Raw genomic sequence first — 21,098 nt, 5'->3', positions numbered from 1 at the left:
TGCTGAACCACTTTCCAGCTTCAAAGAGTTATAGGTTCCAATGCCCAGGAGATAGCTAAATCTTTCATCTGTGAGCATACCTTGAGCAATGAAGATTAGCTTTACATTCCTTGTTTCCCTCCCCAGCAGCGTTACCAACGTCACCCTAGGGATTTGCATCTGCACCCAAAAGTAATGCATTTGCACAATGATCACTTCCAAAGCGGTTAGTAACAGAACAGTTAATGATGCTGGCATTTACATCCTCGCATCCTTGACTTGCAGAGGTATCAGCCTCTGAGAGCCCTTAGAACAGTTGCAAAACGCAGAACAGTTTCAGGTCACTTACAACCTCAGTTGAGAATAGCAGCACCAGTGACAGTCACTTTGGACTTGGCTTCCTTCCAGTCACCCATATACACTTATGGGGAGAGGAAAAGCTTAAATAAATACAGCTTTTGTTACTCAGCTGTGGTTACACAGCCTTGGCTTTGGGGATTTTTTTTTTCCTCCTCCTTTTTTAATGAAGAAGTCTGCAGTAATTTAGAGAGCTATGCAATTACATTATAAACACGCCATGGCTATTAGCTCACCACCAGCAGCTCCAGAAACACTAAGGCTTAAATTCTATCATTTTCTTTAGTACAAGTAAATTTTTCCAAACATGATTCACCTCAGGAAAAAAAAAAGACAAAACAAAAAGCTTGACTTTGTTCCATTGAAAGAATTTAAAGCGTGGGCTGAAGCATAACAGGGAGTGGTACCTTGGTGCTGTAAATCCCCTCTGCGCTCCCTCATTCAGCTCCTCTTCTGCAGACACCTTCCCCCTACCCCAGCCCCACTGTTTAAAAATAAGTTGAGACACAAACAAAGCCTCTGCTTCAGTAACTAAATCAGTTGTGTGTGTGTGGGGGGGGGTTATTTCAGTTTAATCCAGAGAGAAAACCAAAGCCATATGAAACAGGGAGGAAGACAACTGAGAACGCACGGAGACCTGCAAAGAGAGGATCTGTATCTGCCACCAACAGAAAAGACAGAAGGCACTCAACCAGCATTGGGCTGCTGTTTCCTTCTCAAGCATTATCTTCCTTAATAAGATTATCCAAGGAAAACAGACAAATCGCCTCCTGTTTTGTTTTTTTTGTTTCACAAAGAACAAAGAGAAACCCTCTTTGTGAAGGAAGACAAAAAGGTTGCAATTCCACAGCGACTCTGATAAGTGCCCGCAGCGATCTGCTATTGTGACAAAGCTGGATCAGGATATGGCTCCGAGTTAACTCACCACTCAAGTATTTTCCATTTCTGCATAGCAGAGATGAACACTGCTGATAGCATCTGCAGCCAGGTCTGGGTAGAGCTGTTCTCCCCTGCTACTGTGCTGAGAAGGTAAGACCCTCCCTGCATCTACTCCACTGCTAAAATGTCTATACCTTAACGTGAAAAGAGGCATTACACAGAAGAGTGGGACCTCCGCTGAGGCAGAGATTGTTATTTAAGAGCTGACTGTTTCTAGTGGTCCAAAACCGGCAGTTTCTGAGTTTTCAGGATTTTGCAGCATCTCTTGGCGCTGCAGGCTCCAGGTGTGGGGCCTTTCAGACAAGAAGCCACAGGTTTTGAAGCTGAAGAATGACATTTCCTGAAACCGAGTAAGCTCACCAAGCAATGGGTCCAGCCTCCTCACGCTGTACCAGAGTGGGGGGGAAGGCTGCCAACCCTAACATCCCTGGAACTGCCCATCCCCATGACTCACGACACAGGGTCACACACGGCCACCGCAGAGACCACTCCACAGCCAGGGCTGCCCCAGAGACCAGCGCTGAAACAGGGGCCAGATAGCTGGCGGGAGGGCTCCCAGAAAGAATGGTAGCACAGGGGTGAAATGCTGTCAGCATCTACCACTGTGGGCTCGAACAAGGTTTTATTAGAAAGTGGCACACATGAAAAGATTTCCTGTTAGGCAGGCAAATTCTAGGGCTTAGAGCAATTGCTTCCCTTCAGAAATACAGCCAAACAAAATTAGAGCTGGTTAAAAAAAAAAACGATCTCTGTAACTCCAAAAAACCCACAAACGGAATTAGCTCCTAAAACAAGACAGGCAAGTGTTTAAACATGATACAGCAAAGATGCAGTGACTGGCCCACATCACCAGATCCCACAGCTTCCATTTTGAGTTTCACAATACCTCCAGCGTCGAACAGAAATCCTACCTTTCTATCTGCAGGCCAACCTGCTTGAAAATTTCTCCTTTAACGTAACTACTTCCATCTTGGTTTGGTTTTTAAGCAAGTGCAGCATATGGAGCTGTACCCGAGAAAAAGAAGGAATGCTATCGTTACGTAAAAATAATGTTTATCGAGAGTTCACACATGCACCAGAAGAATAAAAGGAGGGAAGGTGCAATTGCCTTGCAATTCTTTCCAAGCGCAGTTCCTGACTTGCACGTTATGGGATCCTGGACTGCCTCCAACTCCAGCACTTCAAAGCGAATGGCAAGTCTGAACCGTGATAACTCCTCATGTGTGACCCCTATGTCACCTTCCAAGAGTTCGAAATTAAAGGAAATAACACACATGACTAACAAAATGCCTACAAGTATCAGGACACTGATGTCCTCACTGTCAAAAGTTTTTTTCTCTGCTTTAAATCTAACAGAAGTCAACTTGGCAAGGCTTTAGCTCTCCTGAGTCACTTGCTGCCTATCTGACATCTGAACAGACTGGCTGACCTCTTGCTTTTAGAGACCAATTATGAGGCCCTTCTTGCTATTCAGACACCACAAAGTCACAGATTTTGGAAATAACACATCCAATTATATATGCCTTGTTTATTGGAAGAACTGCTAATTTCACCTGGCAAGAAAGGCTTCTTGTAAGCAAGCCAGAAGTTATCTGAGAAGAGCCAACACGGCCTGCTCAGGACACATGTAAACTGAACATCATTTCCTTACGTATCAAGAACACTGGACTTGTAGATGTAGGAGATACAATGGGTATTTTAGCCAGGCTTTACAGAAGTCTTGATATTTCCTCACATGGCACTAATACAACCAGATCAAGGTGAAAAACTGTTGTGTCAAACCAGCTGAAAAAGACCACCTCAAAAAGCAGCCCTCAAAGGCTCCCTGGTAAATTGGAAGGCTGTATCAAGAGGACCTCCTTGAGGGTCTGTCCTGGACTAGCTTCTGTTCAACGCCTTCATCAGCAATCAGCATGGTGGATCAGAGACTGTCAATATTAAACTTTACAAGGGCTCACAAGCTGAACACGAGCCAGCAGCTTCATGCCCACGGGAGGAAGAGGAGCATCGTGCCAGGCTGCAGAAGTGCACAGCCACCAAGATGCAGCACAGGCGGTCCCAGAGCTGCCACAGAGATGGTCGTAGTGCTCCTGTCCTGCTCAGCACCACGAAGGTGCTGGGGGCGATCCTGTACCTCACCACCCCACACCTGCAAAAAATGCCCAGAGTCACCAAAAGGGCTAAAATCAGGGCTGACAAGAAAAACCTGGCTGAACTAGGGCAGTGTAGTTTAAAGAAGAGAAGAGAAAGGAGATGCATACCAACCTCCAGATACACAAATGGTTGCTCTGAAGAAAGAGAAAACACCTGATCTCTTCAATAGCACAAGGCAGGACAAGAAGTAACAGACTCAAAAAGCAGCATGAAAGGTTCAAGTTAGACTTCAGAAAGACTTTTCAATGATGGGACAGTGAAGTACTAGTATGGATCCTGATATTCCATTACTGGAAATTCTTAAAACCAAGCTAGGCAATCATCTGTCATGAATGACACAGAGATAATCCAAACCCTGCCTCTTGCTGGGCAGATGCAATAAAAGAACATTCTTTCTAGTCACTTGTTGCTGAAGGTTTACGGTGCTCTCTGATTCCCTCTCTGAAGGAATTAATGCAGGCTGAAGCGACATTTACGACTCAAGATACTTCAAACAGTTTCTGTTTAGCTTAGATCAGTGTTTAAAACCTTCTTTTGCCTTCATAGGAAGCAAAGCCATCCTCATTGGCAATTTACAGTTAGACATGAAGAAAAGAAACTGGGGTGGTTAGAGCCTGCACAAATGTATCATACTTTTGAAACCTTACTGATACCAGCACTAAGGCTTTTAAATTGCCTGTTCTTCTCTGGCCAGTTTCCTCATTATGTTTGAGGAATGCAATGAATATCCTTCTATTCTGAAAGAGATGGAAATGAGAAGTATGAGAAATCTATACCAGAGATTTTAGCAAGCTCCTTATTAAAAAGAAAAATAGTTACCCTATGTTCCAGTACAATCGTATGGTACATGAAAATATCTGCAAGAAATGGCATTTGCTGTTATCAGATACCTCAGCTTTACTTTGCTCCCTGTGACAATTAACCTAATTGCCATTAATCTCTTCATAATCCATTGTTCCAAGCCTTATCCGTTCATTAAGCTGCACAGAAACTTGTGCATTAACTTGTTTGACTCTGGCTATGATATAATTTGTGTCACAGACTGTGGACCTAATCCCACAGTGCCTCTGAGTCCTGTGCCCCCACTGCTCAGTGGGGTGACCCCAAGAGCCTCAGGAACAGCAGCAAAGGTTTCTGGTTTGCAGAATGTAGAATATACAGACCACAATGACATTAAAAATGCATTTTTTTAAAATAAAGATATTAAGATGAGCTCCCTGCTAAAGAAAGCCTAGCAAACAAAAGAAATGTACAGCAACATCATTAATTTGACACATATGGAACAGTTTAAATGATGTGTGGATTATTGCTTTCATTTTGACACACTACTATTTGCTTCCAAATCATGCACAAGAATTAACAAAGAAAATGATTAGGGGAAAAACATCAAGTGAAAAAAGAGTTGTTCTTGTAGTACTACAATGGCTTCAGGAAAAAAAGCAGCAACAAAAACTTCACACACCAAAAAAGTTCAATCCCCCCCCAAACATGTTAGCATTAAAAACCAGTTTATCCACTATTCAAACTACAGTCTTGCTTAATCACGTTACATCAGAGTGCTTGCTGAAGTGTGACAAAGGGCACCAGAAACAGCAACTTATCCAACTACTACCCAATTCATGCAGAGGAAATGGGATTTTGGCATCTTCCCTGTTTCCATGTTTTCCTTTCTGCCATCTCAAGTTGCAGCCCATCAACACCAGCACAGGTTAGAGAGCATCTTTCCCAGGAACTCTCCAGTAAATACATTTTCATCCTTCCTTCTCCTCTGCACACCTCTCCCCTTTTTTTTCTAAGTTGGAGGGAAGGAGAAGAAAAAACCTGTGTGAGGAAATGTGTGGGATGGTTTCTGTCGCTTGTTTGATAATAGACATACTACTTTCCAAAAACGCCACAAGGTACTTACAGCACATTACTAAGCTTATACTTTTCCTTGCAACTGTCATTTTAGTTTCTTCGCAGTTTTCCATTCAGTTGGTAACCCTGATTCAAAGACTCTTTTGGGAAGTGATGAGTTAAAAATCAGTAGATGCTGAAAATATCTCCCCCCAGTTTTTTGTTACATCTCCTCTGGATTTATTTTCCTTGCTTCGTGCATCCAGTTTTTCAGTCCAAAAGCAGGAGGAGGGTGGAATGGTAAAGCATGGAAGGGGGCTCAGACACAACCTATCACTCAAAGCCACATCCTGCATTAGTCAAAGTCCTACACTTCTTGGGCTAAAAGCCTACCATGTTAACAACATCCAGTTACACACACATTGTGAAAACAAGGGTAGCTCTTGTGTTTAAAGGAACCCTGGCTATGAAAAAGAAGTCTGCAAAGATGTTTCTAGCTGCTCACCACTGTATCACCTGAAATGAATTCCTTGATGATGTCATGGATGAAATCCTGGTATCAGCGATTTTCCTCACTGAGTGTACATATGAAATTGCAGAGAAAGTGTGTTTTATTGTCTTAAACTTCATTATAAAACTTTGCAAAAGTGCTTAGAGATGTATATCCAACTCTGCTGCAAAAATGCCCCTCAGAAACAATAAAATGGCTACTGAACATGATTTTTTGGGAAAGGATACCATGCATTCCTTACATTTCAGCCAGGAAGCAACACCTGGGTCATTCCCTTCATACCTCTGGCAAAGGGAGAGGAAGGAAGAGCAGGAAAGGGTATGACTCAGGAGGGGAATAAGTGCTCCACTCACACCCCATTCAGAAAAGAAGTGTCTTAAACCAGCACCTTAACCCTGACGCCCCAGGCAAATTCCAGTTTGGGCTGCTCCATCCTGCCCACCTAAAATTCCTCTGGGCTGTTTCCCTTCCCCTTACCCAGCCAATAAAACACAAAGTTGTGTGTTGTGCTATTGGCAGAGAAATGGTTATCAATCTTCCCCCCCTCCCCCTTCGAGAGCCCAGTGCATTTCTGTAGTGGGAGAGGAATGCAGCGATGTATTTATTTCGGGGATGCATGGGGTAGAGCTGACAATAGCATATAAATCTGTTACAACAGCCTGTGGGTTTTTCAGTCCTGAAAGTGCTTGTTAAATTGGCTACGGCAATCACGCTAGTGGGAAACTCCATGTTTCAGATACGATCAAAATGCAGTAACTCTACAGAACTGACAGCACTAGGAAAGCCCACACATAGCCAAAATTATAAACAAAATAATGTTGCTCTTCATGGAAGACTTCATGGAAATATCCCTTCCTGCAACCTACCCTTCTAGAGGGAATGATACTTTTTAAAAAAACAAACAACAAACCACAGTGATGTTTAAGGGGAGAAGATAAAATGGAAAAAAGTATCTTGCAGACAAGTTAAAATGCACCTGTTGGATACACCATAATACATTATAAAAATCCCTTTTGCACCCAATCAAGTAAACCTTTGAAATCTCACCCAGCTAACAAAGCAAACCATGAAGCCCACCACTGAACCTCTGCTCGTGCAGCAGCAATTGAGCTTTTTACCTCTTGGTAATCTGGGTGGGATCCTGCAGGCCTGGATCCAGTTCAAAGATCTCGTTGTCCAGCAGCCGCCGCAGCGTCACATCTGCCAGCTGCTCCATGATCCTGAAGGCCTCGGCGATGTTGAGGAAGGTGGAGAAGTCACGCTCCTTATTGGGAGTGGTGACCCGGACCGTGTCGGTCATGAAGACGTTGGAGGTTCTTTCCAGCTTCTGGACCTCAACCCAAGGAATGACAAGTTTCACTGTCACCGGAGGAAAAAAAAAGCAAAAGTGGGATGGAAACTCTGCTTACATTTTTCAGGTTTGGGAAATAAGAAAATTCAGTCTGAAATGCAAACCACCGAAAAGGAGAGACACCTGTTTTTACAGACAAAGACCAAGCAAAAGCTGAAATGCCGGATATTACTCTACAGTAATTCTCCCCCAGTCCAAAAGACTGCCTTTTTCAGAATTTTAGCTGTTTTCATAAGAAGTGCTGGACTGGGGAGTTCTGCCTTTGCAGAACATCTGCCATATGTGCTCCTGAATCCTTTAAAAGTCCTTTCTGAAGACTGCTTCATTACTACCAGAAGAAATGGTTCATTTCAAGAGCAGGAAGAAAATAGGAAAAGGCTTTGTAACCTCCCAGAAATAAAACTGTAGGCAGGTGGAAACTCGATTACATGCATGGTACTTTAACTTTTAGAATAAAACTATCTCACATACATAAGGAAGCTTTTGCATATGGACATTTCTGTAAAGTTTAAGTGTTACTATAAACAGGGCGTTCAAAAAAAAAGAAGCCGCCTAGGCATTGGGATCTTCCCATTTTGGTTACTTACTACTTAAAAGGTGCACAGGCAAATCTTGCCCTAGACATTAACTGTAGTCAGACTTGTTTATAGAAAAAGTATAGGACAGTGTTCTCTATACTTAAAACACTCTGCTGAATCATATACATACAAATGGTAAACAGAACCAGCTTATTTTATATAACTGCTGCAGGATGTTTCTTGCCTGTCTCATACAAATCTCTGGGTAGAAATTAGGCTGGAAAGGACTTTAAAATAGATTAAATTTCTACTTAACAACTGTTGGAAGCTTCCCAGGGTTCTCTGTGCCAGTAACATCAAGACAGCACCCCTTTACATCCCTAGCTGGTCTCCTGATGCCAATAAAAAGGCAGTAAAAACAAACATTGTCATATATACATGACACTTATCAACAACCATTAATTACCTCAGGAGCTACCCTCAGCAAGTTCTCTCCATACTACACGAACCACAGCTGTCAAGATTATTTGCAGATTACATTTTTTCTCAGTTAAATAAAGCACAGCTGCGTCAACACGCACAGACTGTTGCGAATGGCCATAAAAATCACCCATACGGGCAGAGTCAAGGGAACAAAGATTAAACAGTGCCGTAGCAATGGCACCATTGTTCGCGCGGGCTGGGACCACATAGGCTGTACAGTGTTAGTTATCGAAACTGCCGAGCGGGGCTGTAAGGGGTCTGGGCTACTGACGAAAGGTACAAAGTCTTCAAAGTTTCAGGAGAACAAAAGTTTAATTAAAAAATGTGAAGAAACCTTGGCACGTCCTTTCGAGAAATCTGATGTTCTAAGCCGCTGAGATTCTGCGAATGCTTCGAGGCTTAGATAAAAGGGGACTTGTGCTGGAAAAAAATGTTCCGTGGAGTTTATGCTCGCATAAGCCGTAAGTTAATTTTATGAGAAACCGAAAACAGGTTCCAGTGTTGCATTCCAGGCCATGTCAACATAAAATAAAACAAGGGGAAAGGGCCAATCTTGCCAGAAGCAGAAGACTTAGTGCTTTGCTTATAAAGAGATTTCAGTCTACTGTTTGGGGGGAGCTTTTATAGAGCTAAAACACATATAAGTACTAATTTGATTGCAACTCATATACTGGGTTTTTTTTCCTTCCCTGTGCTGTATTGAAGAATGAAATTAATGTGATTTCTTAGCAGTATTTTCAAGACTTGATTTAACCAGATTTAATTTCTGATTGCTACCTGGAAAAAGACAATGAATCACTTGTTCTGCATATAATCAGCTTCTCAAACAGTAATAACCAGAACTGTAGTAAATCTGGATTATTCCATGTAATACAAGTATTTAATAAATGTGACAAAATACTCTCTTTGAAACACAATCAGAATTGAAGAAGCGGGAAGCATTTCAACATATAATGCTTCCCACTGAGCTAGGGAAGTTCATTTAACCAAAAGAAAATCCAGGTTTTTATTTCATATTTCCATGCAAATGCATGGGAACACAAAGGCAATGAAACCGACTGTAACAGTAAATGAACAGTGTATTTTCCATGGTCAAAATGAAAAGGTGCAAACATGTAGCTGTTTGTGGGTTTTCTATATTTCCATAACGAATTATTATTAAAAGAGGTGAGAAGTAATTTCTTCTTAAATAATACAGCATGATGTTGTACTTCCAGTATCATTTAACAATCTGTGGTATTGCATAAACAAAATTTTTGGAACAATATAAAGGGTTTTTCTCTCTCCCTCCTCCTTCCCCCATTATCTATCATTAATAAGTATCATTTTTCCTTTGTGTGCTTTGGCAGACTGCATATCTCAGATTTAATGAGAGAAAGCCCGCAATGATAGCAAGAAGAAATGATTGACAAAGAACATTATTATTTAGTACTAAACAGCAAACAAGGAGATTAAACAAGAACTCAGATATCTAATATGTATCAAGAGACTCCATTCTAGTCTTCCCAGCAGAACTCATCTTTTGTTTTGATAGCGAGTAACAAACTTACCAGCATTTTAAATCTAACTCTGCCACCTTCTGCAGGTATGACCAAAAAATTGGCCTGAAATAATCTGAGGGAAAAAAGGGTCTCTAACTCTAAGCGTGTCTTTGTATGTGTTAAGTCTTAGAAATTACCAATTACTATTTTCCTGATCTTTACATTAATGTAGTTCATTTTTAAATCTACACTTTTATTTAACTAGCCATTCCAGTACTAAATCCAGACAGTAAATGGTAAAGTTTTCCTAGCTGTTATAACTGACAATTCTTGCTGTATTTATAGCAATAAAGGTTTATATTACTGTCCTTGCTGAAGTTGCAGCAGGATAAACAGGACTTAAAACGCTATCAGTTCATGCACCATCTTACTAAACAGAGAAATGCTGGAGTTTAAATAGCTACGTTCATTTTCACTTTCTAATGCCTATTACTTTCATGTTTACTTTCTCATATCTATTCTGACAGGCTTTTCATAATCACATCACCCTTCCTCTGTAGAGGAAAACCATGACCAAAGTCCTACAACTCATTTCTTAACAATGTGCATTTGCTACAGTCACCACCATGCAAAAATATGCCACTGTCTGAAGGTCTAAAAGTCCCAGGACACACTTCTTGTGACCTTCCTGCGTTGCCAGTCAGCAACACAAAGAAATCCCTAAATTGCTGTTGTTTCCCCTTAAAAACTCCAAATTTTCACCTGGTTCTCCAGGGCACAGCCCTGCTATGTTTCCTGGGCTATTTTCGGGCAGGCAGCTGGACTACAGCACCCCTGGCCCCACCAGCCCTTGCCCTGCTGCCTGTGCATCCCCGCCTGTGGGAGGGACCTGTCCCTGCTCACCCTTTTCCACACTAAAAGTCTGTATTTTGGAATCTGTAGGAGGTACGTTACATTTTAAGGCTGCTTCACCATGGCAAGAAAAAGAACTGGATAGCAGCTCTTTCTGCACACCCATATAGTCTCATTTTTATGACTGGATTAATGCTCCAATATAAACATAAAGGCTGAAGTGAAAAATAGTTTAAACAGGATCTTTCAGATGAACAACAAAACCCTCAGAAACTAAACTTCAGAGGCGAACTAGGCCTTTCATAAAAATTCTCGCTATTCTTGCTTTTAAAAATAGTGATATTTATATCTCTCCCCAGCATTAGACTTCTTACACATTTACACTTACATTCTTTGCCAAGGAAGAAGGAGTAAAAACAGAGATGATTGATACTCAAATAAAGCCAGCCTTGCCGAGGAACTTTTCCTTTCCAGCAGCAACAGGAATAGTAGGTGATCAACTTCTCTGCTTCAGGAAAATTAAATCTGGTTTCAAACTTCACCAGGGCTTCTCGGAACTTCTCAGGGTCTTCCTCCTGCTCGGCGAGCTTGCTGCTTGTTTCCTCCGCAATCAGGGCCTGAGTCCATAACAAGACGATGCATCAGGATAAAGCTACAGTATTCATGCTCCAGCAAGTTCCTACAAGCTACCCATTCAAATTTTAATAACGCAGTCCTTTCTTACAAAGAAATTCAAGTAGATTTGGAATTTTCACAAACAGAGACATTTCTGCAGTGTTTGCATCTCTCACACATTTTGAACACTTCCAAATCACGACTTCTGGGGGCTTTTTTATTTTGTTTATTTTTTTAATGAGTCTGGCAGAACCACATATTTACAGTTTCACTACAGCTTATGATAGCTGTTATTTGGAGCATGCAGAGCAAAGGTAGAGTAACAATTGTGTGTACTGTGCAGTACTATTTTCCTATGAAGAGGCAATGCACTGAGATGTGTCAGTAACTTGTAACATGATTGGAACCATTAAAAAACATTCAAGAACATCTACATAAATGTAATTACGTGTTGAGAATTCTAACAGTTGTATTACAACTAAGGATTTAAATATATATTGCACCTTTCAGACAAATAATCACAGACTCACAGATGGTTTGCGTTGGAAGAGACCTTAAAGCTCATCCAGTCCAACCCCCTGCCGTGGGGACACCTCCCACCAGACCAGGTTGCCCAAAGCCCTGTCCAACCTGGCCTTGAACACTTCCAGGGAGGGGGCATCCACAACTTCCCTGGGCAACCTGTGCCAGTGTCTCACCATCCTCACAGTAAAGAATTTATTCCTAATATCTTACCTAAATCTACCCTCCTCCAGTTTAAAACCATTATCCCTTGTCCTATCACTGCACTTCCTGATTAAGAGTCCTTCCTGATTTATCCTGCAGGCTCCCTTTAAGTACTGGAAGGCACCTGGTATCATTTGCAATTACCAAGCAGTTCAAACATGCCAAAAGTCTACAGCAGAGGCAAGGGCCCAAAACCTGGACTTAACATTAACTAATGAAACTTGAAGAATTTTAAATATGTGTTGTGCTAGGTAACAGGCTGCCACAGCATTATCAAGAGAGATTAATTTTATTTGAGCCTTTCAGTACACAAAGCAGTTTTTTTAAGAAAGCACAATAAAAACTAAGATTTACATAGTGATCTTTGGCCTCTTTGTTCCCTTCTCACCAGCTTCAAAGCCCACTGAGATGACAGCAGCAGGGTTGATATTCACCAAAAACATTATGTTCCTGAAAATTTGCCAAACCAAAAAAGGGGGTATGGGCAGAAGAGCACCACACTAAAACTCTTAGCAGGGAAAAGCTTGCAGCCGGACCCAAGGTACAGCAGTCACCAGCAGACCTGCACCACTGCTAGCCATCACTACGCTCCTCTTGGAGCACGTCTTTTACTAGAAGCAAAGCACAGGGTGCCAGGCTTTCCCAGTTTTACCATCGGTGCCGTTATTATCTTAAAGCCGGTCTTCAGCCACCAAATTCCCCTACTTTTAAAACTCTTTAGCCTTCCAAAATGACGCTGATTTCTGGAACCCCGTGGCCAGCCAGCAGCGGTTTCTGTGCAGGACCCTTACGATGCAGGTGACGTTGCACAAGGGCCTTGTCCCCTGTCTCTGCTCTCGTTGTCCGCAGGGGTGTGCTGCAAGCAGATTCGGGCACTGTGGCTATCACCTGCAGACCCCTCTGAGCCCCATCAAGAGGGACAGAAGTATGGAAATGGGCAGAAATGGGCAGCAGAAACTGATGGGATAAAGCAAGGAACAACATGGGAGACTGGAGGACAAATGTAGTAAGGAGGAAAAGCTGAGCTATAGCAAGGGGAGATATTTAACATCATGTTTTGGAGAGGTGAAGGAACTGAAAGCAGAGACTGAAGAAAGCTCAGCTGCGCACTATAGGGAAGAGAAGAAAGGGACAGATAGGATAAAGATTAAATGAAATACTTTGGTTTTGAGAAGGAAATGCATAGACGCACAGGTGCCAGCCACATCAGATGCAAGTATCACACAGAAAACCGATAAATAATGTTTAGATGGACAAAACCAAATATGAATGACAACTTAATGACATTATTTCTAATAGACCCCAAGCAATTGGCCAGAGAAGGGTGAAAGTGAGATGGTTTTCTTACCTTCACTTTCCCTTTGACAAAACTAACAATATCTTCTTTATTGTCAAACACAGACAAAGTATGGAGCAAGTTTTGTTCCAGCCATTCCCAGTGCTGGTTTATCTCCTCTGCAGTGGCACCTAGAAAAGTAAAAAAGTAGTGCATTGAAACTCATCCTACAAAATAAAACTGAAAGGAAGAAAAAAAAGCACTAAAATGCACTACTTCATAAATTCATTCTGAACTTTCAACCTCAAAATTCTTGGTAGCAAACAGGTCATTCATAGCAGTAGAGTTAGAGAAAAACAAAAACCCCATTCTTTTAGAGAATTAGTTTTAGTGCTTTTAGTTTTATCTTCTCAAATGCTCTCAGCCAGCAAATGCTGCATTAAAAGCCAAAGCAGAAAAAAAAACAGCAAAACTTCATCCCGAGCTTTGAGACTGCGGCTTATTTTGACATGAGGTTCCTCAAGCGGCCACTGGAAGCTTTTGATTTACGTCCTGTTCCCAAAAGTCCGTGATCTTACTTTCTCCCTCCCTCGGTAGGCACATGCATGCACGCACACCCCACACACACATGCATACACTTCAAGAGGAATTTACATGGTCATAATTGGCATCATATTTTAAAAGCCCTCTATAATTAAAGCACCTAAAAATAAAGGAGTTCGGTTCAACACCACCTAAAAGGTCTACAAGGGCACATGTCTGCAGTTTGGGGAAGAAATACAGCGAACAGAAAATCTTTGACAAACACAGACTTTCAAATCTTTAAGGTTTTCTTATTTAAGGACTTATTTAAGGGTTTTGCTGTTGTTGTTTTAAATGTAAAGTGTTCACACTAACTCCAGAAATAATACTTCAGTCATCACCTATTTGCTTAGGCTATTTCTGCTTGAAACTGAACTGTCCCTGCATCGCACAATGGCAGAAAAGTCAAAGCAAGACAGGCAACACAGGGCAATCAGGGGAATACCTGGGCCCTCCAGCTCTTGCTGGTCAGTGATTAAATGTTACAGGTGAAAAAGCAACAGCAGCAAAAGTTGCTTTTTCTAATACATTGATAGTGGAAGAAAGGAGAGAAGTAGCTGCATGTAAGAGGCATCCAGACCACAGATAATTACAATTATAATTATAAAATGAATATCAAATAGAAGACCCATTTTCTCACGATTTTATTTGTGTGTACATTAGAGATGCATCATGTTGCCTCTCAACAAAAATATAACAAATTTGGCTAAGGATTTTCCACCTTCCTCCGCTCTGTTTTCCATGCAGAATGCCAACTGGCAGGGAAACTTTCCAAGCTTTAACTTCCTTGACAGGAAGTTCTTGTGACAGAACTTCATAAATATCATTAATCAAGGTTAAATTAAAAAAAAAATGAAATAATCAACACTTAAATGCCCCTTAGGTAAAGAAAACAAATTATATCAATGGTCAAGAAAACTAGAAATACAGTAATTTCATTGAAATGCCTGCGCAAAACAAATACTGAGTTGAATTTTTATTTCATTTGGTCAGGTCAACTCCGTAGGTTTTTGGGTCCCTTCTTTATTTCTAATTTCCATTTCACGGTTTAAAGTTGTCCTGTGATTCGATCCAAGCGCTACCAATCTCTTCCTTATTCCTCTTCCTGTGCCAATGCTCTGCACAGCATTTTATTCCACCTTTTACCCACCTTCTTCATGTGCCTGTGCCAAATGTATCCTTAGTCTAACCACAGCCCCGCTCCTCATGATCTCTTCTTTAAGCCCACTTCTCACCAATCCCTTTACTCTCCCTCTCCCAAATGCTACTTCACTTAACTGGGACTTGGGTTTTGCCCACAAGCCTTCTGAAAGGAAAATCCTGGGTGACTACTCTAGGGCTGAGGTTAGTCTGTTGGGGTTTTTTTCTGTACTGGTGTTCCGTGATCAACCATCTGGATTAAAACACCTCTGCCAGAACAGCTGTGCTGGGCAGGAATCAGACTTCCTAGAAGTCCTTGGAGGTTTGCAGAAGTCTGTAACACAGATATGACCCCCCTCCGTGTATTATCATTTAAACCTACAGCTCCTGGAACAGAGGACTGCCAGTGTACAATTAAAAAATGTAATTTTAATTAACTGCCTAATGACATAATGGCTATCCCTAACAAAGTTACACCAGGAGACTGGAAGGAGCTGCTGGAGCTGTTTCTTGCCCTTGTTATACAGCAGGAGCCTTAATTTGATTCGCTGCTCCTTCCAAATCCAGTAACAAATCTCTTCATGCCATGCTTGCATGAAGTACCTCGCTCTAACAGGGCAGAGCTGAGGGAGCAGCAATGGCAGCTTCTGTGCAGGTAAAGTCCTCCAGCTTTCTAAGAAAAGGGTTGGGCGATGCTGTTCCTCTGACTTCTGTTGCCAGTGCCCACTCTCCCCTGGGCATTCACGTCAGGGTTTCACAGCAGAGATATTATTCAGAAACAACTTCTGCTGCCATGGTTCTTCATTTCTGTGCAGCGCTACACACACAGCATACAAAACAGAGCCCTCTGAACTGTGTTATTATAAACCTCATTTTCTCAGGGCTGAGAATCCATTCAGAAGAGCCAAAGACAATTTTAGAAGACATTAATCAAATAAATTTCAGCAAAATCCTCAACCATTTCAACCAGGCAAGTTTTTTACTTGTAGTTCCTTTAATATTACAAAAAACCCAAAACTCTCATCAATAAGAGTTTTGCTAGGGCAAGGATCAGCCCCAGAAAGGAATACTACATATATTCAAATGATCAAGAAGCCCATGACAACAAAACTGAGCTTGCTTTTCCTATGAAAGCTACCTGGCTTCATTAAAGGACTGTAACAGCATGAAGCTCTTAAATTTCTCCATGAGATGGCATTATTTAAATATAAAAAGCGGGGGGTTAGGAATATAAAGCATAGTGCATTTGCAAAACAAAGAAAACCTAGCCATGACAAAAATTGCACAAACAGATTTTACACAAGCTTCTTCACACAGATCTGGCACATGCCAAAATTCCCAGTATTAATGGAGAACATGCAGAGGGGTCTCTGCTGACCCAAGGAAGAAATGCTGAATGAGTTTGTGCAGAGGAAGGAGGCCAATACATAGATTGCCCTTTCCATTTAAAGCACTACAGTTACACTAGCTAACTATTTCAGGGCTTGAACCAAATAGGATAGGATAGGATAGGATAGGATAGGATAGGATAGGATAGGATATTTTCAGTTGGAAGGGAGCTACAACGACCATCTAGCCCAACTGCCTGACCACTTCAGGGCTGACCAAAAGGTAAAGCATGGTATTAAGGACATTGTCCAAATGCCTCTTAAACACTGACAGGTTTGGAGCATCGGCCACTAGTCCAGGAAGCCTTTTCCAGTGTTTGACCACCCTCTTAGTAAAGAAATGTTTCCTAATGTCCAGTCTAAACCTCCTCTGGCATAGCTTGGAACTATTCCCAAAGGAAAACCTGCTGTAAATTTCAATGCTAGGATTTTATGGACCGGAGAAGAAGGGATGAGAACAGCCCTGCAGACTGGCCAAGCAAGAACAGGATGAATGGAACAAGCACATTCAGATGGTCTTTACTGTGCTATGACAAGGTTGCTGCAATTCACATCGGTAACACTTTCCTGAAGATGAACTTGACCTTCAGAGGCTGCAGAAACACTGCAAAAGGGATCAGTGCACAACAAACCAGGCAATTAGACATTCTCCCCTGACAGCTTTGCCTCCTAAATCACGTAACATCTTCCAATGTTCCAGTTATACTTCATTATAACCAAGTGTGGTAAGACATTTCATAGTAAGCAAGCAAAAGACTAGACTAGTAAAAGCCTAGACTAAGTAGCTTCTTGCTATAAGGAACTACTACTACCAGAGGAAAAGATACACATACGAGCAGAACCACACTACTTTGCAAGAGATAGAAAATTAACTCAAAACATCCTCTGCTAAACAAGCTTTCTATAGAAACTTAATGCTCTTAGTTAACACTTTTTCGTAATTCCTATCTGGGATTTTAACCAGAGGTTAATTTGGTGGTTAAACAAGCTATAGGCAACAGCCTTCCACGCACACACTACTAGCTGGGGTTACCTTCAGCTTCTTGGACATGCAGACACTGACCATGCTCAGAATCGGTTTGGGGTTTTTTGTCTGTGACTCACCAATAGCTACGGCCCAGTAAACTTCTGATCCGTTCAATAACTCACCACATGCAATGGCAGAGTAAACCTGTGAGCCTGGAACTTGGAGTAAAATTCGGAAAGGGGCGACGCGTGCGTTAGAGTCTAAGACGGCATCCAGGGCACCAACCAAGCGACCTGCAAAGAAAAAATGGAGAAAAGAGAATTAGCATCAACTTTCACTTCTGTGGCCTGCACATCTTTTCACATCTCAAGCTGGAAAATTAAAATACAGAACACAACGGTAACAATTCTTCCCCTACTTTATGCTGTGATGTATAGATGCTCAAAATGCAAAAGGCAAACCAGATTAGAAGATCAAAAGCATATTGAGTTCTTTGTGTTTCTGGTTTTGCCTCATATATATGTATATAATCACAGAATTGAAGTGGAAAGACCAGAGGGCACCTTAAGAAGTTATCATTCCAGCCCCGCTCTGAAGCTGGATAAATGCACCTATGCCATAAGTGGTGTTTGTCTAACCTGTTCTTCAAAACCTCCCACAACCAAGATGCAACAACTTCCCTGGCCAGCCTCTTCCACTATTTTCGTTAAGTATTCTTAAAGAAAAAAAAAAAGGAAAAACAAACAAACAAGCCAACCACCACGATCTTAAACTTTCTTGCCAGAAATTAATCCCGCTCCCTGGAACACAGAGAGTAACTGGCCACAGGCATTCGTGATGTTAAAGTCCGACATACTGAAAAAGTATCACCATAGTTGCACACCTTTTAGTGATTTTAAGAAACCCTGATTGCCTCATCTTGTCCTTATGGGTCATATCTTTCAAACAGCATCTTGTTCTTGAGTTTAAAATGGAATCTCTCCAGTTTATCTTTAAGCAGAAAACTGCAACCTGGACATGATGCTCACTACCAGTAAGGTCTCAGCCACAAGAAGAGTGAAAAATCACAGAATCACAGAATGGTTTGGGTTGGAAGGGACCTTAAAGATCATCTGGTCCAACCCCATGGCAGGGACACCTCCCACCAGACCAGGTTGCTCAAAGCCCCGTCCAACCTGGCTTTGAACACTTCCAGGGAGGAGGCATCCACAACTCCTGTATCTTATTTACATACCACCATATCTGAGAAAGCCTGCAGCAGCATCTCACTGTAAATTGGCACTTGACATAAATAGAGGCAAACTCAGTCTGGATTGCTGGAGCAACTGCTGCTCCCCCCAAAAGGCTTTCCAGCCTGGAAGACAGATGGAGTCACTGGCCTTTCTCACCACCCACCCTCTCAGCATGCAGAACCAAGCTATGCAAGAAAAAGCTATCCAAATGCCATGATTTAAAAGCTGGCATATTAAAGTAACTCAGAATTGGTTTAGGGTGCCTACAAATAGCAATTCAGGAGATTTATATTCAATTCTCCTATACTCTATGTCCTGCAGAGACACAGTCTCCAACAGAGCGGGATGGCAGTCAGCAAGGAATGGCTTCACCATGTTTGCTTGAGCCAGCAGAGTATCAATGAGGTTTTCTGCAATGCTACATTTTCCCTTTGCACATGTAATTTTTCCAAGCAGTTGTACTTTTGTTCTTTCACCATTAACCCAACGCAAAAGGAACTATTCTCAGCCTTCAAAAGGTCTGCAAGCCCTTGGCACCATGTGCAGCTTTTTACAATTGCAATTCTCCAGTCCATCACCCCAGTGATTAATGGAAACCATAAAATGAGGCCTACAAAGTCCTTGTTTGAAATGCCTCCTCACTTGGACAGCAAACCTCAGCTAATTAATTTGAGTATGGCACAACAAAGGAGCAGGGTAACCACTTTCTGGTCGAGGAGGTGGAACGGCATCAAAAGCCTGCCGAGAGTGAAGAAAATTGCCTCAAGTACTTCCTCCTCACGTTCACTCACACCGTTGGTGATGCCTTCAAAGCCAAGCAGAAGTTGGACTTAATATATTTTAAAACTGTATGGTGAGATACTATTCATTATCAGTCTGCTTCTCAGCTAAGTATATGTCCAGATACTACACCCATCTATTTAAAATGGGGACCTGAATTTGGAGACCAATAAAACAAATATCATAAGAATATGCTAAATGCTTTCCTGTAACTGCACGAAAAAAGACAGAAAAATTCATCCAAGTATAAAAAGTGCAAATTATCTGTGCTCACAGTAAGCAACTTCAGTACATGGTCTTCAAAACAGCTGGATTAAAGCCAGTAAAATAGCATGAAATGATGCAGAGAACAGAAACGGGGCTTAACATTCAAATTTCAAAAGACTTGAGACATTACAAGAAAGAAAAAGAAGAAGAAACTTAGGAAGTGCTGTGCATGTTTCCCCCTGATGATAGATCTAGAAGAAAGATTTCTTTTTCACTTCACTAAAGTCATGGAAAAAATTCAACTAACAGTAAGCGCTACCAAAATCTCAAGTGAACGCCTAATGAACATCTGATTCATTAACAACTTCAGAAAAAACATTAAAAATGTATGAAAGCACAGAAGTAGCTGCAAAATTTTGTTTATACTTCTTAGCCTGTGCAAAATTAATTCCTTTTTCTGTTCCTGAATAACTGACCAGAAAAACCAATTCCTCTTCTCACTGGTTACTTCTGCTTACAATTTCCATTTTGCTTACCCAACTATTACAGAAAAAGCTCATTCCCTCAATTATGCAAAGGAAAATATCACCACCTTTGTCTAAACTACCAATAGTTAAAATACTATCCAAGGATGACAAAAAGGAGCCAGAACTAAGAGTCAAAGAGAATCACAAAAGAGCATGGGCATTGGGATACCCACCAGGATGAAGCCCAAGGAGTCCCTGTGAGGGCTTTCACAAGGGCACTGCACCTCACCCGTCCATCACTCAGACCCCAGTATGTGGCTGATGAGGGTCCCATCCTGTCTTCTGCCAAGGGGCTGGCAGTGGGGTCACTCCAGAAGGGACATAAGGACAGTGGCTGGGGTAGGAATAAAAGAGAGTACCACAAAAGCCAAGCCTCCCAAACATGGAGCAGTAACTTTGTTCAGAAAGACCGCACAGCAACACCTTAGCATCTGCACTGATGCAGTGGTCCAGATGCACGTGAAGCTGACGTTTAAGTGCCAAAAAATAAAGGAGAGGATGACAGAGGCAGAGGTGGCAGCGGGAAGGGAAAGACTAAGAGTGCATTTGCAGGAGCATGAAAAGAATTAAACAGTAATAAATACACCCAGGCCTAATATGATAATCCAGTTGGAACTGAAGTAGCATGAAAATTACTTAAACTATAAGCAAAATTTTTCCAGCATGAGTTGCTTCATACTCATTAGGGGTAACTTTCGAATCATAACACACATTACACTTCTCACTGAAAAATAAACAGCCTACAAATCTGTGAACAAACAAGAAACTTTACAGAGTACACTGACTTAGAAACATGCTTCGAAAAATGCCTAGCTTGTGAGCAAGCACCTTTCTAATATAATGTCCTAACAGCTTGTTCCGTGGAAGGGTCTCTTGTAAAATAGGATTTGTTTATAAAATAAAAGTGTCTCTGGCTAATGGGTACAGATCAATGATATAAAGGGTCTCTGCCTTATATGTTCATGCATCAGCCTGCCTTCAGTCAGGGTGCAGCAGACCTCTTCCCTACCACAAGCAGCAGGGAAACCACTCATACCTACAGGACAGCCTAAAAATAAAAGGAAACAGAAGCAGAGGGGAGGAAGAGGGAACTGCTACCCTGGTTTCCTTCCCAAAATCCTCATCATTTTTTGTTTTGGTTTTCTTTTTCACTCTATGTGGGATAAGACTTTTGGGAGGAACTTAAAATCCAGACTA

The 21,098-nt window shown here is 41.7% G+C and overlaps 1 protein-coding gene across 1 annotated transcript in view; it reads right to left on the bottom strand.

Moving 5' to 3' along the window:
- Window positions 1–17,455, bottom strand: part of TBC1D8 (TBC1 domain family, member 8 (with GRAM domain)) — a gene marked incomplete at its 5' end in the record, with an annotated part of 36,679 nt that extends 19,224 nt beyond the window's left edge. Inside the window, 4 exons of the mRNA XM_010190579.1 lie at window positions 6,895–7,135; window positions 10,850–11,078; window positions 13,151–13,269; window positions 17,338–17,455. Coding sequence (XP_010188881.1) covers window positions 6,895–7,135; window positions 10,850–11,078; window positions 13,151–13,269; window positions 17,338–17,455 — 707 coding nt within the window. The remainder of the gene's footprint in view (window positions 1–6,894; window positions 7,136–10,849; window positions 11,079–13,150; window positions 13,270–17,337) is intronic.
- Window positions 17,456–21,098: the final 3,643 nt, after the last annotated feature.

Source organism: Mesitornis unicolor, unplaced genomic scaffold (assembly GCF_000695765.1).
Source record: "Mesitornis unicolor isolate BGI_N332 unplaced genomic scaffold, ASM69576v1 scaffold29598, whole genome shotgun sequence".
NCBI lineage: Eukaryota > Metazoa > Chordata > Aves > Mesitornithiformes > Mesitornithidae > Mesitornis > Mesitornis unicolor.
The sequence above is the reverse complement of the archived record's forward strand: the minus strand, read 5'-3'. Positions and strand labels throughout refer to the sequence as shown.